Raw genomic sequence first — 26,034 nt, 5'->3', positions numbered from 1 at the left:
TTCCAAGATGAAAACCACTTCTGACCATAGAAAACACCAAGACTGAGCTCACATTTGACAAAAACCATCCTGATGATCTCCAATACTTTTAGGACAATGTGTGGGGCAATGGTGGTAGGAGTTTGTCCTGCATACTGGTGGGTTGCTGGTTCCAGTCCCCTCTATGTCTGTCTCACTCGTTGCTTCCTTGGGAAAGATACTTCACCCACCTGGTTTGGTGGGTGGTCAGAGGGTCCAGTGGCACCGATGCAGACCAGCCTCTCTTCCTACCGCAGTGTATGTGTGGGCGTGTGTGTGTGTGTGTGGGTGGGCGGGTGTGTGTGTGTGTGCGTGGGCGTGTGTGTGTGTGTGTGCGTGGGCGTGTGTGTGTGTGTGTGGGCGTGTGTGTGTTTGTGTGCGCGCATGAATGACTGAATGTAGTGTAAAGAACCTTAATTAGTCATCTGGACTTGATAAAGTGCTTTACAAGTACAGGCCATTCTGATGACTGACAATGAAACAAGAAGCAGTTTGAAACACCTAAAATATAACTAACACTTTAATAAAAATTATTCCAACAGTCAAACATGGAAGTGGTAGTGTGATGGGATGTGGTCGCTTCATTGCATTACGAACTGAGTGACCTAACATGAGTTACGAAACATGAAGAAGAATGCCTGGCCGTCATCTCTTAAATACTTCGATTTTTGAAGTATTGAAATTATCCAAAGAACATCAGCAAGTTCACCTCTGAATGGCTAACAAGAAGTAAAAAAAATTGTTTTTGGCCAAGTCAAACTACACACCTAAGTTCAATTTAGATCACAAATCATTCATGAAGAAAACTCTTATAAAAGCCATATAAAAGACACACTGCTATACTGCAAACACTTGATGATATGTGGACAGTCTGGATATCTAATTACCCTAAATAAATCACTACATCATTGAAAACTCTGTTTTTATTTATGTCTCTTGCTATATTTGTCTCATATTAAAATGTATTTGAAACAGAAAAAAATCTGACTGGGGGAATATACTTTTTAGAAAGCATTAATCACTTAAGTTAGGTTCTTTACAACTAAGTTTAAAATTGCCATTGTGATTGAAGGAATATCCTAAACTGAACAAAAAACTGAAGCTAAGTTTTGTCTTCTGTCTGCTCTCTTGTTCTGTTGACAAATCAGTCATAAAAACCAGAATAAGTTTTCTTTTAAGCTGTGCACATTTTAAACAGATCAACTGACAGCCAAGTATCTTTTTCCCCCCTTTGCTCTTTTATTGTTGATCATTATCCATCACGGGGAACTCTTTTATGACTCTGATATACATCTGTTCCCCCACTATCGTTCCCCTTAAATAAAAGAATTTTCTCCACAAATACAATGGTCAAAAACACAGTAGTCATGTATGCTTCTTACAGATAAAAACATGGGAATTCAGTGATGCTGTGCTGGCAGTCGCAGCCATAACCGGAGAGCTTAGGAATGGTTTAAGTACAATACACACACACGCACACTAGCGGTGGGTAAAATAACTCATATGCAGAGCAACATAAGTTGAAATCAATAAAAGGAAAAGCAAAGCAGAATAATTCATACGTGCTTTGATGAGTGCAGAGATCAACACTCAAAGTTTGATGTCTAGCAACATAAAAAAAATGATCACAAAGTCATTTACAGCACATTCAGCTTTATGGTTATGCAGTGGTTACTTACTGAACGTCTTTACGTAGAGCAGACATATAACATATTATTCATATAGTATTCACAGAACAATATACATCTGTATGTACACAATCCTTCCACTCTCAAGGAAAAAAGTGTCCAGGCACTTTCTCCAGCAAACCTGGAGCCAGATCACTGACCGTTGCTTTTTAGCTTCCCATCAAAACTCAAGCTGCTTTAAATGTGTGTGTGAACAATTCCTCCTCACACTGTCTGTTGCTTCAAACTGGGAGCTGCAAACTATCGGCAGAGTTTGCCTGTAGCTGCCATTTTTCAGCTTCAGTGGGCATCTGACTGCCTCCATGTTTATCAAGGTAGGTCCTGAAGCCGAGTCTTCGCCGCCCACCGTGCAGACCTCTTCAACAGGAGCCTCAGGAAAGATGGTTAACGTGTTTAAAGTGGTGATAATAGAAAGTACTATATATTCAGAGGTTGTTGAAAAGAAGGTATATAATTTATTAGGCATGGGTTGGTTTGAAACTGACAATGATTAGCCTGAGAAAATATGTCTTTGTAGTTTAGGATGAAGTTAAAAATGTCTAGCACGATCTAATTGTTTCTGTTGGGTTTGTAGCTAAACCATGGTCATTATAGCGCCACCTGTATATGCATAGTAATATTTTAATTTATTTTGGTGTATAGATATAAAGAACACGGGTGTCCTGGTAAGTACTTGTTATTGAAATCAACCTCAAATTTTAAACCAGCTTAAACAAATGCTGTTTTACAAAGTTATTTAAAACGGTGCAGGCCTTTAAATTCCTTCAACCTATCACGTTTAATTGCTTATTTTTGTTTGTCAGGTACAAACACCTGGTGCCTCGTACGGGGTGCTTCGTTCCAGCCATGCATAAATTCAAACCATAGTTTTTAGGATTATTTATCACAAGTATTAAGAGATGCTTTCTGGCAAGACAGACTGATAAGTAATGGTTTAAGGTAGTAGCTGTAAGAAGTAAACGTAACAAGATCTTGCTACTTTATCTCTACCAATCGAACCTGATGCTTATTTCTACACTGAACAGAGATTTTTTTGAAACTAGGTTTTAGTCATATAAACCATCATTTCTAATTTTTAAAATGCAAAGAAACACATTTTTATTGTTGCTTCATCATTTGTTCATCATGTTGTTTTTTTATTCTTTGGCATTTTAACCAGGCTCAGTTTGGAAACCACAGCTCCAGTTAAAACTCAAAATAACGCTGGGTAAGTTGCTAAAAATGAGGCTATGACCTGGTGAATTAAAAACAAATGGCATCCTAATAAGATGTAAAATCTGCAGCACTGAAGAATTATCTGATGTCTGTCCTTTAGAAATTGAAACATCAAATGAATTCCGTACTTATTTAAACCTGAAAAAGGATTAAAGCAAATGACATATTTATCCTGACATTTTAAGGCTGTGTACTTTTTCTTCTTGTTTTTTATATGAAATAAAACAACAACCTGTGCGATAAATTAAACAGGAAACCAGCCCATGCCTAGAATAAATCAGATTATTTTTTCTCTCTAATTCTGAATTTCCCAACATTGGCTCAGCTCATCAAGTGCCTCCCATATTCCAACCTGTTCCAGGCACAAACAGATCCAGTAGTCAGCAACACTGACCTGTAGGAAAGATTTTTTTAAATCTGGCAGATGGTAATCATACATCAGCTGCTCAGGCCAGATATCGTTATTCCTCCTCTATACTGTACGATATTCTTACCGAAAATAGGATGTGAATCCGCTAGTAGGCTCAGTAACAAGTACTGGTGCAGGATGTGTTGTTTTCCCTCTGCACAATCTTGATGCACCTTTTTTATTATACAGGACATATTCAATTTACACCACTAACGACAACTAATTTCATGTCAAAAAATTCTCAAAATGCCACTTCTGAAATGCTCCAATTGAAACTGATTTAGTTTGTTTTGATAGTTTACAGACTAACCAAATGCTTTAGACAACAAAATAGTGAAACCTGTTAACACTGCACTGGTAAGACACAGCACCACAGCATTAATGGGAACATCAGTTTTCACATCAGCACTATGGCAGCTCTGCACAGTTTCCCACTGATCCTTCTTCTTTTAAAATACAAACAATCACTTAGACGATGCAGTTCGTACTGTATGCTTGCTGACATACATCAGGATGTAGCAGAAGAAACAAAGTAAAAGGATTCAAGTCAGTCAGTCAGTGGGATTGGCACTGTGAGAGTAATGAGACATGAACTCCTGCTGCGCCGCCTGGAAATGCCCGGCTATAGCACACATGGTAATCCAGCACGCACGTAATGGCAAAACACATCACACCGCAATACTATACAGTCACTGCCTCAATACTGCTGTATTCTGAATACTGACTCTCAGTTCCAGTTCTGAATAAGGTTTCCTCCAGCAGGATAATATTTTTTCAATTGATCTGTAGATTTGAACAAAAAAATTTTTTTTTAACCATTATACAATAAGGCAGTTCATGGTATTGTACATAAGTCATGCCACAATCACAATGGATTGTTGTTGCAGAGAGTGACTCAGAAAAAAATTATTTACCCAAGTTTGGGTAACTCAGCTGCAGCTTTGGAATAACCATCCAGTCTCCTTCCTGTTTAGATGAAATGATGAAGCACAGCCACGGCGAGCCTTCCTTAGTGTAGGGTCTGGATGTTGTTTTAGCACAAAAGGTTCAGTTCAAGAGGCAAAGTGGACCAGTGAAACAAAAAAATATCAAAAGAGATAAACATCACCAACAAGGAGGAAATAACAACTTTACATTAAAGGTTAAATGTTTGAACCTTTTCTTTTTTCTTTTATTTATTTTTTAGCTTTCCTTCCCGGTTAGTTCAAAGCCGAGTCTAGAGGTCCAAACTTAAAAGAAGAGGGGAGGTCACAGGTTGGCCCCAAAGCACATCTTCAGCGCAGGGGGAAACTGGTGGCGCTGTCGTAAACATTTAGCTGCTATCTGTCTTCAAAGCAGTCCAAGTACTCCAGGACAAGGTCGTAGCAGAATCGATACTGGTCCTGAAGAAAGAAAGATGAAAACTCAACATTTCCCACTCTACGTTTTATAAAAAACAAATTCACAGATATTTTATTTATTTACCAGGGACTCCACCATGTTGGGTTTGCAGTTGCGTAGAGTTTTGACAGAATAAAAGACGTCCACCATGTTCTGGTACTGGATCATCTCCAGGAGTATGTTGCAGGCACAGAAGGTCCCACTACGACCACCACCATTGCTATGGGAAGGAATAAAACTGGTTGTAATGATGGCAACATTTCCTACAATTAGTGGTACCTCTTTAAAAACTAAATTACCATAAAAACTCTGGTTGGTGATGGTACTTTGAAAAACTGTCTTTGATTGCCCATCATACAATATTTTAGTCAAGGAAAGAAGGAAGTCAAAGTAAACCAAAGACCATTTTGTACAAAAACAAGCAGTATTTTGGATTATTCTCCCTCTTCAAGCAGTTACCAGCCATGTATCACTAACTTAATGTATAACTACAATATCATCTAGTGTGTCTGTCTTACTTCTTACCAGTTGTCAGATTTCCTGAACAAAAAAGCCTTATATGTTAGTACACAAGACTTTACGCCTGAAGCAGTTTAATGAGGATCTACTTGGCTGAAAGTGTCAATATGGGGTGATAATCAGGATGAGATGAAGTGAGAATCAATAAAGGTCTAGAGGAAGCTGTGTTGTGCGGCAAACTTCAAATAATATCCATCCATCCATCCATTTTCTTACACCCTCGTTCCTAGTGGGGTCAAATAATATTTTAATGCTATTTAAAACAGTTCTGCAAATGTTCGCTGCTTGCAAAAATTATGACAATCTTAACTTTTTTGAGCTTGTCCAGTGTTTTGTGTAGTAGACTGTGATAGCATCGTTTAACTTTCTGGTTACCTCTAGAAAGTTCAGGTATATATATATATATATATATATATATATATATATATATATATATATATATATATATACCTGAACGCACAAGACCTCAATGTTATGTAAAAACTATTGTTAGAACCTTATGTGTTGGTGGGCGTGTGGAGGAAGAGCTTTGTGGTATTTGCTTTTCCTAATACGTCACTCATGATTTTCATATCATTAAAACCAAAGTTGTGTGGGAAAATCATTGCTATAAAACAAAGTAGTCAAATCTGCAAACTGGATACATACTAATTTGACATCGGTTTTGCTCTGCATCACAATAGTTTGTGTTACATTTTGCATTCTCTTACGTTTATTTCAACACATATTTCTGCTGGTCCACATAAAGAGGCCAATTTAGCAGTTCCCAGAACAGATTTACAACTCACTGCTTCCCCCCAAAGGTCCAAAATGTTGGGCCAGTCTCTCTTTTCCTGTGGTTTATGGCATGCACTCCGATTTCAGCTGCATTCTTTCTGAATCTAACTTCAATAGGTTTAGCAGTGGTGTAACTGATAGCACAAAAGAAAGCATCATTATGGCTAACATTTTTACTAAATTCCCACAGGGGTTGAATATAAAGCTCAAATGCCCCAGTTTTGTGCACATACACATCTGCTCCCTGTTTGACCCATTATATACTTGTGTGCTGCAATCATAATCATGACAACCACAGCACAACCATGGCTGCAGACACAATCACAGTGACAGGCCGTGTCATCCCACCGACACAGTCATAATCACAGCTACAGTATGAATTAGACTGTGTGAGACATGGATGAATCAACTCTGAGTTTCGTATCTAAATGCAGAGATTCACAGTTGTTGCCTGAGCGCACACAGCTTAGGGCAAATGCTGAGGCCACAGACAGAATCATTTAAAGACACACAGCATGCAGGACTGCATCTATCCTGTGTGAATCAAAGGGAAACAAAAAAGGGCTGCAAGGTTAGAGAGATGTGAGGGGCAGCTAAACATGATGGAAGAAAACACAAAGCTTTTGGAAATAATAAACTCTCTTCTCTGATCCACTCACTCAAATCTTTCTGGTAAAAGAATAACAACATTCTTAAAATACTAGAAATTGTCCTAGTACTTCTCTGAATTAGGAGAAAAGACAAGTTGGATGTAGTTCAGCCAGTTTTGGCCTCCAATATATCATATCAGTAAGTAGCTTAGCTCAGTCCTGATAGTCCCTGAATAATTTTTCCCTGGAGGTTTCCTTCAGATTCAATATTAAGGTGGCATTTGCAGTGTTCCGATGAATTGGTGTGAGATTTCCTAAGCTTTCAATTTTCCTCTAAGGATAAACATCAATAAAACTAATTAACCTGCATGCTGCAGCATTGAGTATTTAGAATTTTAAGTGTTATTCTTTCAGCAATTTGTAAAACTGGTGACATTGTCAGTGCCTATTTAAATCCCTTGAACTTGTTCACATTATGTCACGTTAAAACTCCAAACTTCAATGTACTACATTTCAATTTTATGAGTTTGATCAACACAAAATAAGTTTAATTTAATTGTGGAGTGGAAAGAAATTGCGGCATGGTTTAAAAAAAAAACAAAAAAAATTGAAAGATGTTAAGGGGATTTGTATTCATCCGCCAATACTTTGTAGAATCACCATTAAAGCTGCAAGTCTTCAGGGTCTGTCTTTTAAAAAAATACATCTACAGAATGAAATTATACCCTAAATAGTTCAAACTCGGTCAGAGTAGATGCTGACCATCTTTGAATATAAATTTTCATCTCTTTCTACAAACTCTCGATTGGATTTAGGCTTTAGACACTAAATGGGCTACATGCTAATGCATGAATATATTTAACCTAAACCAGGAATCTCAAACTGTAGTTCCCAGGGGCCAGTATCCTACAATGTTTAAATGTGCATATCCTTAAACACAAACAAGGCAAATAGATCATTTATTAGCATATCATTTTAGTATGGAATTAGATTTTGGTCATGATCAGAAGAGTGATCAGAACATTGTATTTCACTGCTGTAATAAAAGTCGATCTAATTCCATCCTGCACAAATCACATCTGAGTAGTAGGACAGTTTCCCCAGAAAGCAGAGTTTAAGTGTTGGGCTATTTCCCTGCAGGAGAATACATCTGAACTTCATGTGAAGCTGGAATCAAACACAACGATTGCAAGACAACTACGCTGCCCACTGAACCACAGTCACCCACAAAGTTTGTGCAGCTACTTAAATGTTTTCTTCCAGAGTTGCTCTGTATTCCTCCCAATTCCTCATTGGTTGAATCCAAAAGTTTGAGTTGAGGTCTCACCTGAGCCAGACATAATCTTCCCCATGTTTGTTTGTCATTTGGGGGTATCAGCAGTGGTGCAAAAAACAAATAGGAAACACTCGGTATTAAAATATTATTTGTGGAAAAAAAGTAAAACGTTTCATTTCCACGTGGAATGCCAACAATGAATTTTGTGGTTTGACTGTGAAAAGATTCAAAGGGAATCGATGCTGTCAACAGATTTGTCATATCCTTACCACCAGGGTGAGGCAATGCATGTTCTCTTAATTAGCTTTATTTGTCTGTAAGTACCACATGTGCAACCTTATTGTACAGCCCAAATAGATTTTTCTCCCCCCAGTAAAAAAGGTTTTTAAATGTTTAACTCATTTCTGGGAGACAATAATGGAGTTTCTCGAAGCTACATCTGTGTAATCTGATTTGGATGGTTTTTTTTGTGCATGTGTTTATAACACTTCACAAAAAAACATGCACTTGATACAGTACTTCATGCATTAACTAGAAATACATCCTCTTTCCAAAAGATAAAAGCAGCGGTATGAGAAACACTACAAGAAGCCATAAATTGAGAAACAACAACGTTGAGTGGCATGTCTGGTGAAATACTGTCCTGGTCATCAGAAATGAAAGGCAATATCTATAAAGTACTGGAGGACAATCCACTTCCTCTCTCCTGGGACAGATGCAGCGAATGTGGGTGTGGGCAACTCTGCAGCGTATACAAGCAATATTAAGGTAATCAATCGTCGTCAGTGCTTTGGCAGTGCTGGATTTAGTGTAGTGAGAGCCATCGCATTCTGTATTAAGGCATAATTGATTTGATCTGAATAATCTCCCTCCTGGTTGTCGTGTGTAACGCTGTGTGACAGCACTGAGTGATGTGCTTTCGGATGAGGGGGAGAAGGGGTGGCGGGTACGGACGTGTGACGGGTCGGCAATGAGCTAGACAACCCATTCATATTCATCAGTAGGGTTTTCACTTCGGGGGCTTGGTGCGACAGGGGCTTGTAGACGTAGCATACCGCTCTATACAGTGCAACAGCACGGAGCATTACACCAAAATTAGATTTTCCACATTATAAAATGCTGCCATGCTGAATCGTGTTGCTTCTCATTGCACCAAATGACAGAGCAGGCTCGACACAGCCTCCGTCTCTCATCAAACAGATTTGCTTATGATGTACTGTGTTATTTTGTCATGCGCCCCTCTGAGTAGAAGCCTTTGGTTTTAAATGTCAGTCTTCACAAGCAGTCATTTGCTGCGTTAGACCCTTTCAGAAAGGAACAGAATGTTTTTCTTCCTTGCCTTTCTGTTCTTTGACTTAAAATGCATTATAGATGTTCTGAAATGATAACTCACAGGCAGTGCACAACGGTGCGTCCTTCTCCACACTCCCTCTGCCACTTGTGCACTTGAGCCAGCAGGTTTAGGAAAGCCTTCTTGGAGTCAGGAACGTCGCGATACGCTGACCAGCGCAGGAACTGGAACTGACACACCACCAGCTGGCCCTCCTGGAGCTTCAGCAGCACAGATAAGATAAAAAAAACAGGTCAGATTTCACACACGAGCAACTATTGTTACCCACTTCTCACAGGTCCCAGAAGTTTTTTGAACCAAGTTTTGAAATATGAAATACCTTTATACAGTGATCAGGCTTTAAATACAAACCTAACAAAAACAGGCGGTAAGGAAAGAAGCAAATAAGAAAAGAAGGCAGGAATGGACAGAGGTGAATAAGTGAAAAACGTGACTGATGGATGGCGATACAGTTAAAGGATAAATGTTTTGGCAGATGATGGAAACTTGGACAGATGATTACAAAAACAATGGAAGCTGGAATATATCGACAGATCAACAAACATAGATTGCTGTAAATATGTGTGGAAACAAACCAATGGACAGGAATTGATATGTATATGTGGGAATGGATGTACAAAATGATAAGACATAAGATTTTTATTTGTCATTATGTTACTAGAATAAACAAGATAAAAAAGGGAGAAAATCAGGATAAATGGATGGATTGATGGATGGACAGCTCAAACAGGATGGACGGATAAATGACTTCAGACAAGTCAGGGAATAAAGTCTGAAAATGTAAACATTTTATATACTCCATTTTCTTCTCCTAAAATCTAATCCAAACGTGGAAAATCTTTGAAGTGAATTCTGTGTAAATCAGAGAGTTGAGAACGCTCTCCAAGCTGCCTGCAGGCACCTTCAGCTGTGCTCACTAAGCCTGACTGTCAGATATACGTGTCTGTAGGTGTAAGTGGGGCCCGTGTTCTGTGACAAAGAGGTCCCTGCGTATTCATAACCCTATCCTGCAGAATCTAACCTAACACTTAAGGACCAGTGGAGACCTGTAACTCATGCAAATTGGGCTTGCAAAGACACTCACGATGCATGGAGGAATAGCCTGAGCAGAGGTGGGGATTTACACAGTCTGCATTTGCACTATTTTTCTTACACAGATTTGTGCTTACAATGCACTTCCTCTGTCTTTTCCTCCCTACTCTTGGATACCACCGTCTGAAACAAGACATCTACCCAATACGGCATAGAGCGATTGACTAAAAGTGGTTGAGGTATGTGTTATTTCTGTCTCATTTGATTCTGCCTGTGCTGTGTTAAGCTGCCCTCTCCTTGACTGTGATGTGCACCGAGTGGAAAAAAGGTGCCACAGGTAGAGAGGGGAATGACAAGGGCAGCTGACTGAGGAGGTAAGGGTGCCAATCAACAGAGGAAGTTGTCGCAGAGCTTATAATGGCACAGGGGAGAACACCCTGCATACAGATTCCCTCTATAATTAGGCCGACATTGATCCTAAGAAGAATGCATGCATGTGCTTATGCAGAGCTCTGTGCATAAAACATGTCTGCATAGACACACTTAACACAATGCATTGTGTGAAGTTAAAGTTAAAAAAGCTCAGACCTATCACTGCCTTTGTTTGGTTTATATTAGAGGCCCTTTGTACTTGCGCACATATGAAAACTTGTGACAAGATTTATGAGCCAACTGAAGAAAAATCTGCTTTACTGTCAAGAAATAGTTATATGTCAACAATTCTGATGATAAACACTGGATCCTTTGATATGCCCAATAAACACACAGGAAAGGAAAAGGGAAGATAATGACTTTTTATTGTATGCTTGTCAATGAACTTCTCTTGCATCTGTTCCATGGAAAGAATGCTGTTGATAATATTTTTATTGTATGGAAAGTGTGGTCCTTTTCCAGAATACTGAATATTAAACCAATTTTATTTGACATGTATAGTGACCTGTATCATATCCCTGTAATTTTTCAAATATTGTTACATCACAGTCATAAATTTCAATGTGTCTCATTTGAATTTTGTACTCAACTACCATGTAATAGTCAAGTAAAAGGAACATGATACATTACATTCAATATTTAAAAAATACATTTTGAATAATGTGGAGAGTATTTGTGTTCAGATCACATTTCTCTGATACCCCTAAATAAAATTTGGAGCAACCAACTGCTTTAAAAAGGTAGGGGCAATAGCAAGGATTGTGGAAGAAAGTATGATGGCTACATGAGACCTGAAAAACATTTTGGCTTTTTGTGGAGACTGACTAACACTGTTGATGACACTGAAAGCATAATCTGCATGGTGGTGGTAGTGTCATGCTGTGGGAATGACTTTCTTCTCCACAGTCTGGGAAGATGGTCAGACTGTGCTCTATTGCTAAATAGAGCAAGTCCAAAAGAAAATCTGTTGTATGCTGTGAAAGTCTTAACAGACATTGAGGTATTTTGCAAAGAATGGACATAAATTTCAGGGTATAGTTGTACAAAGCCTGTAAACACACAGCCACAAAGGGTAGAAATCACAGGAAATCAAATTAAAGTTTAGTTGTGCTGTGAGAAAATATGAAAAAGATGAAAGTATGATTAGTTTTGCAAAGAACTGTGTACTGTACTGTACAAAACTCATAAGTCATCCTTCATCATTTTCAAGATACTGAATTTTTAAAATGGTCTTGAACAACATTTCTTTAGTTGTCTGAAGTGCTTTCAGAGAAAATTATGAATCATTAAAAACATTTGCACAATATTCTAGCTTTTGCCTTAGCGGCTGATCTAAAAATACCAATTTTCAAATATATTATGCCCAGAAAAACAGGAAACAATGAATTAGATACAGAAGAAAAAGCATTTAGTCAGGGATATTCGATGTCACCCTTTACCTATTTTTCAAGTGCAGTTTATCTGGCAGCTTCAACGTACGTTGGTAAAATGTCACATCTAAATTCCCTGTGAAGATCACAGCTAATGCAACTCTAATAAGGTTTGGTGAGACAAAATGTCCTGTGCAGCTCGTTTTGGTGTCATAATAACTCACCCTTGTGACGTTCTTGACCCGAAACAGACGGGTAATGACATCCTCATCCGCTGACATGGACAGGAACTCCACTTCCATGGGTCCGTACTGCTGTAAACCGGGCTCGGGCCAGTACTGCACACATGGCTGCGTAGAGGACAAGGGTCATAGATAGAGATAAGTTCATTAGTATCCGACTCTGGTTTGTGCAGCTGTAATAAATAATATGCAAAGAGTAAACACTTGTGAATAATCACCTGTGTGGACAGTTAAAATGAAGAATCTCACAGATACTAAACATTTTATATCAGTAATGACTAAACTAGTGCTACTGCCTTTATACTAAAATAGGCATGCAGCTGACATAATGGTGTTAACAGGAACAGAGAAGCAGCCTGATAGGTAATGCAAGGTGTTAGATTGAGGCCAGAAGTGATATAGTCTAATCCAAAGTCACAAATAAGCTCTATAAGAGATTTCACAGCATCCTCCTCCAATGAACAAATAGTTCTGTTTTCAGGCAAAGGTCAAAAAGCCTCTTTTGTACCCAAGGAAATGAAATAAACAAGTTCAAATGATAGAGAATTATATGCAGTATTGAACAGGGGTACCTCCAAATTTCTTTTTCGATTACCAGACTTTCTAGTGTATGTTGCTAACAAACCTGTTGAACATGCAACACAAACTATTAACTTTATTTTTACATAAGATAGTTTCTGATTTGAGAAATCAATGCAAAAATATATATATTTAGCATTGTGTGCATTTACGAACTTTAAAAGTGGGAAATATTTAACAGCAGACATCGACTGTTCCGAGTTCAGGGTAACTAAAGCTAAAACTCTTTGAATAAGAGACGTGACAATCTGAATTGTGTGGCTTGTTTTCAATCTCTGGTTTTTGCATACCTTAGACCTGATGTTAGTAAGTTTGAATTTTTTTAAGTTTGAGCTATGTAGAAAGATAACAGATGTGCACTGAAAACATTTAATTCTAGCTTTCTTGCTCTGAGCGACCTTTTATCATACCATGTGTGACGCAGCATGTGAAAAACAAGGTGTTACTATTACAATGTAACAAAGACAAAATGATTACATAATTGGAACCTAATTAGCAGTTTTAGCAGGACTAGCATAATTACGGTAACATAAAACTCCATGAACATTTCATGGGCATTGTAGACCTAACCTCTGAGACTGACAACTTTCAAATATTTCATGGCAGGCTAAGGGTGAAAACTCACAGGTATAAAACAGAGCAGATTTGTTTTACTCCATTCAGACTTCCTTTCATCTGCAGAAAGTCTTGCTGTTTAAACAAACCACAGGCATGTATCGATATGTTACATAAGTAGCTTCTTACATCTCTGTCCTTCCTCAGATTTCACTTTAAAGAGCTCACTGACATTGAAAATGGTTAACATTATGTCTTCTTCACTCAATAACAACGTTCACATATTAGATAATTGTCAGTGAAATCCTGTAGCACCACAGGAAGTCTACTATTTGAAGGGGAAAAAAAACATGAGTTTTGAGTTTCTGTCCAGTCAGAAATTCAAAACTGACTAGACAGTAAACAGACAAACTTTGAATTACTATTTCTAATTGTGATAAAAAAAAGGTTGAGCAAAATGTCAACCTGAAATTTTGTGAATTTCCTAATTAAAGTCTTCAACACTCATAAACAAAATTATCACTGGAAGATAAAATTTTCTTCATTTGTCATCAAAGGATCCCTGAATACTTATTTGCATATGTTTACACATCTTCAATATATGAGTAAATAGAAAGCAGGTACTGTCCTTATCCTTAACAAATTGCTGAACCATGCTGTTACTTGACACTGTTGGCCGCTACGTCTGCTTCCAGCATGATGCTGAAGAAAATATGCTAAATTATTCTCCTTCACTTCTTTTTGATCAGTTGCAAAAGGCATTGTCTAAGTTAAAAATATTTGTCTTCTCTGAGGTACATCTCATAAATAATCATACTATGTTCAATGTTATTCAGTCAAAACAACTCCTCACGCTCCCCCCATACTAAACTGTACAACATTGCTTGTTCATTTCTTATTCAGTACCTGCCACATAAACAGGTTCAGACACCCCCATTTTTGTCTCTGCACAACAGTGTATTGATCATTATGTGGTGTGTGTTTGTCAGTCTCCTATTATTCATGACAGCATGAAAGAGAAACATGGCAGAGCATATAATGTCCAACTGGTTTTTGTCTTTTCACGTATCCCGTCCTCATTTTTATAAATCTTAAGATTACATCAGTTCAAAACTTTGATCTTAGCTCCTACGTAACTATCACGAACATGTTATTTTTTCCTCTCAACTGAGAAATACAAAGAATGAAGTCTTTCTTTTTCTTTCATCATAATCAAGGTTATATTACTTGCTTTCATTTCATTGAATCTGTGCTTGATTACAGTAATGATCCCTTTTTTTTACAAGCAGGGAGACGGCTCAACTTATTCAAAAGCAGAATAAAATAACCTTAAAGAAAGCCTAAGAGATATCATTAAATTTTATGCTTTCATGCATTCAGCAGAATTTACAAGCATATGTACATACATATGTATGTTTTTATTCCATTTGCCTGAAAAGTCTGGCAGGCACTCTTGGAAATGCTTCATAAAAAATAAGCAAGATCATTTTTACCATCACATTAGAAAGGAATGTGTCTTGTTAATTACATCATTTTCTCTGATTGACATGTAGTCTAAACACTTATAGATGCATTTGGTTAAATTAGAATATAATCAAAAAGTGTATTTATTTTGTTAATTCAATTAAAAAACTGAGTCTCATTCATAGATTTATTTCACAAAGAGTGACTAGGTTCAAGTATTTATAGTGCTCTGCACAAAATGTGGAGCATAATAATGTGACTAGTACAGAAGCTTGCCATTCACAGAGAGCTGCTGCTGCTTATTGAGGGAAGTTGAGTGGAAGGAAAAAGCCTGATAACAGCAGCCTTGACAAGGTGGTGAAGCACAGGGCATTAAAAACATGGGTCTGATTCCCAAGGCAATTATCAAATATATTTGCTCTTCCTTAACACCTGAGCTTAGCCAAAACCATGCAGCTTCCATGCTATGACACTGATATATGAATTTATGCAAATTGAGCCCTGACTAAGAACTTTGTATAGATTTTTTATTGGCCTTCTTCAATGTTCAGATTTCATAATTAGGTAATCAGGCAGTAATCAAAGTTGACAGAAACCATCACCTGTAATAAATCACTACATTACTCTGTATAGAGTCTACAGTATGTGAAGTTTTGCTGTTTCTACTGTAATGCTCAAATTGAATTGTTGCAGCATACATAATGAAATTTGCTGAAAATAAATGGGGCAGACAACAAGGAGGATTCTGAAATTTCAACATGGGATATTGCCTGCCGGTTTTTTAGGGATATATCTAGAGAACTGAAGTGTAGAAGTGTGATGGGTGTTATCTAGTCATGCCTTGAGATCAACATGGTGAGGGATCAAAGACTGACAAAAAGGCGTGAAGTAAGATACAGAAATAGCAACAGGTAAGAAATGTGCAGTTCAAACATTTTGAGCCTGAAAGCAAAATCTTGCACAAGCAAACAGAGACTTGTGTGTTTTAGTGAAGTGAAATGTTTTGCTTATCTCAGTTCTACCTTTGTGCCAATAAATCACTTGGAATGAAAAAGAACAAAACCCTTTTCCCTCACCCAGGCCGAATTCGACTGGTTGAGCTGGTTGAGCATGACGACTGCTGTGCACCCGTAATCAAAAACCAGCCTCCAAAAATCCGCTGTGGTGCCCGGCAAAGGGTGAGGGGTCACGATGAAGGCAGCCTGCCGATGGAAGCTGTCAGCAAGAGCTGCATTGATGTAATTGTTACTCTCCCCCTCTGTGGTGACCAAGAAGGCCAGGGCGCGATCTGGTGGCAGGACGTCCATGCTGCGGTTCTTCTCTCGGTTCCTGGGCAACAGAGCGATGCTGCACTCTTCCACGTCCAGGTGGGGGGTCACAGAGTTCAGCGTCTGCAAATGGAAATGTTAAAGATGGGAGCTAAAAGGAAATCAAAGGAGCATTTTAGAAGTGAACCATGTGAGATGCACCAGGAATGGAGGAATGAATCAGACGGGAGGAGTGAAAACAAGGACGCAGAGTGCAAAAACCAAATGTTAATTAAAATGTGCATTTCAAAGGCTCAAGTGATTTAGCATTCATGTCTGATCCCTTCACGTCATTTTTACTGTTTTCGTATAAAAAAGAAGCTAACAGTGGGGAAGATCCAAGTCTGATAAAACTCTTTTACAGATATAAGGTGTGAGTCTATTTAAAAAAAAAAAAAAAAAACTTATTAAAATATAGTCTTGACCAAAACCCACAAATCTACCAAAAAAATCTTGTCAACAAGCGACAGTTTCATTGTTTAAGGCAGGATGGGTATATATTTATGATTGCTGTAGTGAAGCTTACAGACAAATTGTAAATTCATCCATGAAATACAATAAAAGAATGTAAAACTTGTTAAGCCTTTGGAAATAGAACAATGTCACGTGAGTCATTGTAAAGCTTGACATATATTTTCTGCTAAAAGCAGAGCGGAAGGAGAGTTTGAAAGATCTGAATGCTGCCTTGACTTATTTTTATTCACACAAATATCAGTATTGCTGCAAATATCTAATAGAATAATGGATAAGCTGGGCAAACTGCCTTTCTGAAGATAAACATGATGAAGTTAGAGAAGAAAAATTACAAAGCCATTGCTGCAAACCAGTTCTCAGTGATGAACACTCTCTCTCATTTGTTTCTAATTACTTTAGACAAAGTGAGAAAATATTTGGATCATTAATGCACAGCATCAATAATAGATCTATGAGCTGCTGATCTCAGTACTGTTTGCAGTCTGAGAGGCAAAGCACACTGGGTGGTGAGCAGGCTTTTAAAGTCAACGCCAGACAGACGAGCACGCAAGATCAAAGAGAGAGACGTTAACATTTTCCTTCATGAAGAAGGAACAGTTTGTAATCAGAGTGCTGCACCACCTACAGTGACATTCCTTAATCATAAACAATCCATCCATCATCGCTCCAGCGGCGTGCATACTGTATGAGGATAGAACAAAATGAAATTAAAGACGGAGCATAATCCTGTTCCTGTAACGCTTTGAAATGCTAAACGTGGAATCGTGGGTTGAGCGCCGCAGCAGACGGAGGTGGCTGAGGTGGGTAGGACATGTGGGAACACAGCTGGCTCGCCACGTTCTTAATCAACATCTAATAAAATGTTCTGCAAGTGTGTTCCTGTAAACTGGGGGAGGATCTTGATGTCAGTCACACGAAATTAAAAGTGAAATGAACACCTTTTTAACACAAATACACACACATCCAATAAGTCTTTTTGCTTTTGCGCTCTATTGATGTCAAAATGTGTCATAAAGCACATATTTACAGAAAATTAATGGCGTAACTCATTTAGCTTGCATTTCAACCTTCAGGGTAAACATCAATCTCACCTGAAACTCCTCCCTCAGCGGAGAGGAGTTGCTCTGAGAATCCACCCGCAGCATCTCTTTGTATGTAACCGCAAACTCGTTCACCAAGATGGCCGTCTCTCCACACAGACAGGCCTCTAAAATGGCATCATGGATAAAAATATACTGCTCCTGAAATGACAACAGGTCAAGCAATTTATTGCTGTTCATTGCATGTGCACATGTGTTATTTCAGAAAACGCATCAGGGTTGCAATGAAGTGATAGTAAACAGCTGAACAAGAGGGGAACCTAAGAAACACTTGGCAAATGTATTTTGTTTTTCAGGGCTGGATCCAAACTCATTCCCCTTCTTTGATGGTTTTATGGTTTTTTTTGTTGTAAAACAATTTTAAACCGATGCTAACACTATGCTGCAGCTTAAAAACCTCAATCATTTATAAATTCGCCTCACAACCGCCACAGCCAAGGTGATATATGTACAGTCATTTTCAACAAGTTAAATTATGTTTTCCAAAGAGCATTGTTTGCCATATTAAAAGTGGCTTTTTTCATATTAACAACCTTTAGCCAGTTATGAAACATACTTCTCGTTGAGACCACATTTCTTTATTAAAAATATTTTGTTTTTATTGATCTGATGTAATATTTTAATCTTAAATATTTTTTAGCTGGAAGCAGAAAATCATCTTAAATAACAGAAAGAGATGCTTGAAAACACATGTTGGTGTGTAATTAATCTATATAATGCCACTTAGTGACCTGGATTAATGAAATAAAGGAACCTTTGAAAAATGACTCAGGTTTTTGAACAGGTCTGTATATCACTGATACCCATTGGTGCAAATTCAACAAATACCAACTATCCTACTGAAAGCTCTTTGTGTTACACGTAGTTGTCAGAATAAATTACATCTAATTTGCAATGTCATTATCTAAATTTATGTCTTGAAATCTGTTTAGTTTAACGTTGCGCTCACACAAAATAAAGCAAGTAGTTGTTCGATAGATAAGCATAACTTTCTGACATAAGCAATAATTGTAAAGAAAATCAACCTGTAAGTGATCTAAGTTTGTGGTTTGAAGTATGAAAAAGTATTGAGTGTTTGTATAAACACTCAAACAACATAAAGTGATTTTTAGTAAACCTTGTCTTAATGCTAGTTTTGCTTGCAGTGGGATGCAAACAAAATATGCAGAGGGAATTTATGGTCAGACTGAAATGCAACTATGTCAATGTTGTATTCACATTTAATTTCCTGAACCATCCAGAAGACAGCTCATATACCCACACACTGCACAGTGACAGACTGCTTATTTCATTTAAAAATATGGCAATGACCTTTATGCAAGTAGCAGAACGGGACTCTATGAATGTAATACAACTGTACTAATAGAAGGTTTTTTATCAGTATGTCCAGCCTTGTGAGCTGCTGAATATGCAGAATGGATGCACATTAAAATACAAGATGGGTGACTCTGTCTGAATGTGAAGAGGTTTTTCCCTCGCTGCACATTTGTTCTGACCTCTGTCTGGATCATGTTGATGCGTCGTGAGCAGAGGGTTTTCACACAGTTGTAGATATCCACCACACCTTCACACTCGGCCATGTCCAACATGACATCCAGCACAATGTAGCAGCCGGTGCGTCCTGCCCCCGCGCTGAAAGACAAAGGCCAGCGTTAGCTGAGAAATCCTCGCAGTCTACTGTGTTAATAACTAGCTCAAGTTTAGAAAAAAAAAGCTACTGAATTTCTCTCAGATACTGCTAGACTTCTAGAAATAAAAAAATTATTGACTTTTTCAGTCAGAAATATCCTGTCAGGAGTGATGATGAAAAAGTAATAAATGCATTTGTTACTTCAGGGCTGGACTTATGTAAGTGTTTACAATGAGGAAGTTCCACAAACTGCAGTTTAACGCCTTCAACTGACCCAAAACGCTGCAGTAAGAGTTCTGATTAAATTAAATTTCAGCAAAAATCAGATTTTATTTCTCCTGATTTATCTTCCTTTCATTTGCTCCCTGTTAAATCCATATTAAACTTTGAAATTCTTCTTCTTGCATATAAAGCCTGTGGACGACCTGATTGGTCCAGATGTTCCTAACAGCATTTGCTCTCAGACTGCAGCTTTCCTGATAGTTCTTAGAGTTTCAAAAAGTAGAATGTGAGGCAGATCCTTCAGTTCTCAGGGTCCAGCTTTCAATTTTAGTCTCTCTCAGACTCTACTTTTACTCCCTCTGCTACTTTGTTCCACAAGTATTTGCATTATTTGCAGTAATTTCGCCTGAAAAATTTTTGTTTTCTCTCAGTTATTTTTCTCTCCGTAGAAGCTACATCTGGCTTGGCATTCTCTTTAGCTGTGGTGCCTTCCTGGAGGGAGATAACGGCTGAGCTGCCATCAACAAAACATTCTCCTTCTCCTGCCATTAACATTTTTACTTTTCTTTAACTTAGAAAGTACTCCTACATCAGATGTTCTTTTCTTTCTTGTGTATCTGCTCCGTCTTCTCAAACCCCCAGTCAGTCAAGACAAGATGGCCACTTGTACTGAGTTCTACTGGAGGTTTTTCCTGCTAAAGGGATATTTTTCTCTCCACTGTCACTACATGAATGCTCAGAAATTGTTCAGTAAGAGGGATTTGCTGGGTTAGGGTTAAGACGGCATAATCCAAGCGACTCTCCACTGTTGCTATGTGGTGAATGAATGCTGAAATTCAGTGACTAAAAGCATCTAGTCCTTCAAGTAGTTTAGAAGCTTAAACAGTAAGCTGTATTTTCATTATTTCTGTAAATAACTAATTCTATTTCCCACTCCAAAAACATCTAAGCTAACCACATTGTTGCATCCTTACATAAATAGTCACCTAATCAACAGCAAAAAGGTTTTATTTTCTTTCATGTGAAACGTATCGTCATGAGGTCTGTATCATTTGAAGCATGAATATGAACAATGTCCAAAGTACCTACGTTCCAGCTTATGCATGTGTGGAAAAAATGGCTACAAAAGAGGAAATCATGTATTGAAGCACCAGAGGTTACTTACCAGGTAAAATGTTATTCCGCTGGCGCCGAATGATTGCATCGCATCTCGTAGCAATGTTGGTTATTTGCATGCTAAAGTACAATAAATGCCCATAATGCTGCTCAAGTGACTTTTTGTGCAAGAACAAGTGTATAAAATCGACTGATTTGACTCTGTGGGTGTGCTGCGCTTAGAAGTAAATACATACAGAGTATTATTTTTTCTCATCTTAGCCTGTTGGAACGCCAAGATCCCCAATATGGATCTTCACGGCTGTGGCTTCCAAAAGGAGAAATCAACAGCTGCGTTGTAGGTTATGAGACAAAAATTAATAGGACCTAAAAATTGGTAGTTGCATAATTTATCTGCACTCATAGCTATTCACTAAAAATATTATTGTGTTCTTAATAAATCCTTTTTTGATAAAAAAATAAATAAATAAATAAAAATAAAAAGTTATGGAAGCAAGGTATTTGACTCTATGATGAAATATTTCTGACTGGTTAGGTGAGCCAGCTCAGTCCAAACAGCCACAGAGCTGTTAACAGAGGAGGTGGATGAAAGGAGGTTATTCATAAACTATAATCTGTCATGGACAGAACATCTCATCTGCTTTGCATGACACTCCGGGGGCCCTCAGCAGCACTTTAAGCGTAGCATGTCTGCACCCACAAAACAGGAATGAATACTAGTTCAGGTCCTTTCTTTTAAACTGCAGCCTGGCTCATTAGCAGCAGCAGCTTTTGTAACTAAAATAGGTATTTGTCCTTTTATGTACCATCAACTGCCTTATTTGTTTCATTATATATTTTTGAAGCTGCAATATAATCTCTGGATCTGGAACTTTACTTAGGACGTCTAGTTTCCTACAAGTCCTTCAGACGCTCTACACAGTGTGATGCTCCTTTATATATGGCTGTAAAGCACATTTCCACACAACTATCCCACTACTTCAAGTCTAATATCGATTTAAAAACTTCCACTTTTAATACAAAAATAAAAAAATATACATATATTTTATTTTATTCACCCTTTAATTGTTAGTAATGATTTTAAGCTTAATAAATAACTCTCAGAGATAATCTACCCTGGTATCCTGTTGGACTGTTTGATAAGCATGTGAAGCTATTAAGTCACAAAAGAAAACGTGGACACCTGTAGACAAATTAGATACCAACCACTTGATGATGTAAATACTTTCAGACATTTCGCGCTTTTTTTCCTCTGCTCTCTCAACCTCCGTGTCACAAACAGCAGCCAAAGTAATCAAGCTACTAAGGATGAACATAAACAATCAGGCTATTATGATCTTGGACAGGAAGCCTGTTAGATCAATTCTCTATATATTTATTTATATCATATCCTGTTCAGAAACAGTATATGATGAAACCTGTTTCCAAATGTTTATAAGGTAAGACGACACAGGTGCTTATTGACCTTTGTTTCCACTCAGGGTTTCTGTTTCATTAAAACAGAGCATCTGGTGGGAATTGTAAAGTGACTTTACGTAAAAAATGTTCAGTGACAAATAATGTATGAGGGTGGGGCAGCACCCTCATAACATAAATTAATGCTTATGTTTAAAATAAAATTGTTAAATAACGTGAATGCACAGTTATAAATTGTGTTTTATGTAGTATTAAGTCTAGTTTATTGTAAGGAGGAAAAAAAGAGAGAACGTTAACTGTCAGAATAATGTTTGTGAATGCTGCGACAACAATATGAATTGTGATAAACAAATAAGTAAAAATATTAATGTCTTCCTACTTTGGGTTCATGGCAAGTTTAAACCTTAAAAATGAATTGTCTATGCAGCTACTGGAAAATAAAATCACTATTTATAGCTCACCCACTCCTGCTGCTTAGGCACTGAAGAAATAGCTTCTTAATGATTTTACCACCTTATCCCCCTCTTTACCCTGTAAAAGATTTTTATGTGCTGCAATAAACAACTATTGTACCCAAATATACACCAGACACAGAAAGGATGAATATCCTAAAATAATTAGCTAACATTTATTGCACTTCAGGCAGTTTCTCTGCATATTTATATTGGATACAACTATACTAACTATAAAATTGTGATATATTGTCCTGCCTTGCACGAAACCACAAAATGTGGGGTTCCTGAACTGAAAACTCAAAATTAGACATCACCTTAAAGTACAATTAAGCAGAAATAGAAGGAGATTGTCATTTAAACCTTCACCTTTTTTTCTTTAATTTGATGGAGTCATCTTTTACCATCAATGATTGTGTTTTGGATTGTTGGATGCTTGTACATTGTTTTATTTATCTCAAACCAACCCAAACTATGAGAGCAGGCATGAGAGAAAATGTTGAAGTGTGGGCTGTTTGTGAAACTTGAATACTACTAAACTGAAGAAGTAAATTAACACTGTCTAATATCTGGAGAGATGGGATTGTATGCGCCTATGTATGTGTTCACATAGTTTGTACATTTCCCTTTTTCCTTTCCCTTCTTCCACATGTTGATTCACCTCTTGCACATTTAAGCACTCACATTTAACTACCAAACTAAGGCTTAGCCCAAATTTAATTTAAACATTTTTCAACCAAGACCTGGCAAAAGGCAGCAAAAAGCACAAAATGTGTTTGGCAAATTGGAGAATCAGGAAAGAGAGCAAGTCATAGAAGGCAATGAAAACAGCTTAAAAGTTAAAAGGGATTTTTTTACTGCCATTATCAAGATAAAAATAACAAACATGTGATAAATCTAAAATTAAACCTACCATATGAAAATACAGCTGTTATCTGTGTGCATTTAAATGAACTGGGAGGGGCACCGCCACCCTACCTGCAGTGGACCACCACGGGGCCAGCATCAGGAGGCGTGGAGGCTTTCACCCTGCGTATAAAAGCCAACAGTCCAGTGGCATGATAGGGCACGCCATGTTCAGGCCAGGATGTAAAGTGGAACTGACGGACCTCATGCTTGGTTGAGTATCCTCTCTGTCAACAGGAAAAGAGTAATGTTTACACGCACAGGCGCCTAAACAATGAAAAAAGTGAATAGCTACTCCCCCATTTTATGTCATCACTCCATTCAATCAGAGGAATGTACAGATTTTACTAAGCTTCATGGAAACTGTAAAAAGTATAAGAAAATTATTGCTAAATTCTAGGCCTAAACTCGTCAGACGTTGGTTTACACTCTGACTCACTTGTAGTCTAGAAAATAAAATACGGTCATTATAGCATAGCCTTGTTGGTCAGACAGTATGTAGACATAAAGAGGCAACAAGAATGAGATTTTTCTTTTTCTTTTACAGTTCCATTTTTCTTACTGCCGTTAAACTAAACACGACGGTAAAGAATGGCAGAAGAGACATCAGGGTGCATTTCTTTATAAACTTTGTCCTTGTTGCTTACTTACTTATTGTCCATAACAGCATCCCATTGATCATGCTATATGACTAAGCCTGATTTAAGTTTTATAAATAATTTTAGTCTAAGATAAGCAATCATTTAAGTAAAACTGTATTTTTTCTTTAAAAAAAAAAAAAAAACGGGATCAAGCGTCATGTTTATTCTACTGAGGAAATTTCGTATTAACACAACTCTTGTTTCCTAAATCTTTAGATGAAAGTAAATATTAATGTTAACCTCATACAAACAGATTCCAGATGTTGAGGGACACTTACAAGGATGAAGCAGAACTATATGAAAGATAGTCTTCCTCGTAAAAGTACAACTTTGATTCGATTCAGTTAAATTGTGGTACATTATTTATGGAAATTGTAAAAAACCATGACGCCCAGTGTGGACACCCATGAGAACATCGACCATCAGACAGGGAGTGGGAGGACACACCGTCGACTCGAACATTTTGTGTTCTGTTGTTCTTATCGTTTCCATGCCTATTATGTATCTTCCCCAACTCTGCAACACGTTATAATATAGATAATAGACATGCTCCCATCAGTTTGGGAATTTCATTCTTCCATGTTAGCAGGGTTTTTTGTGTTCACCACAAAATATTGAAATAGAGCATTATTTCTCGTTGATGGTTACACCTCAGCATCCGAGTTTACCTTACGCTTGGTTGAGGGTCTCTGAGGTTTTCTACCGTCACACAGCAATTTTGTCCTTTGTTCAGAGATGACAAATTGAAGCAAATGTTCTTTTCTCTTTTTTTTGAAAACATAAACCCAAAAGAAAACTGTCACCTCTTTCCAAATTCATCCTGATTTAAATAAGCACGCGTGTGTGCCCAAGTGAGAGCGAATGTGACGGCGTGATGATAATCCTGTGTTTGTGCCACAATCTTTCCAGCCTCACTCTGAGCCTTTCCAATGAGAGATCTCCCCTGGAGATTGACAGGATGGAGGCCGTCAGGGGCACCGCACTGTAGCAGCGATGATGGAAACACGCCGGGAGTAGGCGCATAGCTGCTGGTGTTAATTCCTCTCAGATTAAAATGTGGACCTCACATCCATCAGCACAAAGTCCTGTCAAGCATCTAATCCCTTCTATTCATGTTCTACCTTTAATTTTACTTTTCGCTCTGCTAGGTAACATTGGGAACTTGTTGTGGGTGCAGCTACTGTGAAATTCAATAAAGAGCACTAGATTTTGCCATGCAATAACTGCAAGGGACGTTATGACAAAAACAAAATGACAGCGTTATGGGAAATCTAAGATGGACATTAACTCACCCTCTCCAAGGCAAAGGTGCGAACTGTGTACTCAGCCAGAGTTTCTGTCTTAAGGAGAGTGATTTTGATGTCCCCATACATCTCGCTGTCATCAGGCCAGTATTTACAGCACTTCACCTGTTTAAAACCAAACAACGCAACATTTCAGACCTTGAACGAACCTTGTCTTTCTGTTCCATTACACATCTCTGAGAAAGTGTAAAAAAATTAGAAATATGAATCCTTCTTTCATATATTTTGTCCTAAAATCTCTCTTTTTTTAAAAAAAAAAAACACACAGTTTAAAATATTCTAAAACTTTTGTGTTAGAATATTTATAGAAACATAGAAGTACACATACTTACTTAATGTTAACTAAAGTGTAGTGCTAAGGTTTGGTCTTACGAATGTATTTTATGGTAGTTTGACCAGATTTAACTAAATATGTCTGAGCAGAAAATGTAGTTCCTCCTCACAGCTACCTGTGAAATGCTGCACTACTTATTTGTCTGCCCATGTTTTATCTTGCAAGGCGAAGAGGAAAAAAAAAACAAAATAACAACATAATACCAGGAAACATAATGAAAAAAAGTGCATCATTT

The 26,034-nt window shown here is 37.7% G+C and overlaps 1 protein-coding gene across 4 annotated transcripts in view; it reads right to left on the bottom strand.

Moving 5' to 3' along the window:
• Positions 1-1,233: 1,233 nt before the first annotated feature.
• Positions 1,234-26,034, bottom strand: part of ptprub (protein tyrosine phosphatase receptor type Ub) — a 231,326-nt gene continuing 206,525 nt past the window's right edge. For all 4 annotated transcript variants that reach the window (XM_032558323.1, XM_032558324.1, XM_032558325.1 and 1 more), the window contains 9 exons: positions 25,454-25,570; positions 23,593-23,747; positions 19,275-19,410; positions 17,770-17,919; positions 15,974-16,288; positions 12,282-12,407; positions 9,266-9,423; positions 4,795-4,930; positions 1,234-4,712 (listed from right to left, as the gene is read on the bottom strand). In XM_032558323.1, coding sequence (XP_032414214.1) covers positions 4,650-4,712; positions 4,795-4,930; positions 9,266-9,423; positions 12,282-12,407; positions 15,974-16,288; positions 17,770-17,919; positions 19,275-19,410; positions 23,593-23,747; positions 25,454-25,570 — 1,356 coding nt within the window. In that variant the 3' untranslated portion in view covers positions 1,234-4,649. The remainder of the gene's footprint in view (positions 4,713-4,794; positions 4,931-9,265; positions 9,424-12,281; positions 12,408-15,973; positions 16,289-17,769; positions 17,920-19,274; positions 19,411-23,592; positions 23,748-25,453; positions 25,571-26,034) is intronic.

Source organism: Xiphophorus hellerii, chromosome 3 (genome assembly GCF_003331165.1).
Source record: "Xiphophorus hellerii strain 12219 chromosome 3, Xiphophorus_hellerii-4.1, whole genome shotgun sequence".
NCBI lineage: Eukaryota > Metazoa > Chordata > Actinopteri > Cyprinodontiformes > Poeciliidae > Xiphophorus > Xiphophorus hellerii.
Note: the sequence above shows the minus strand (reverse complement) of the source record. Positions and strands in the feature narration are given on the sequence as shown.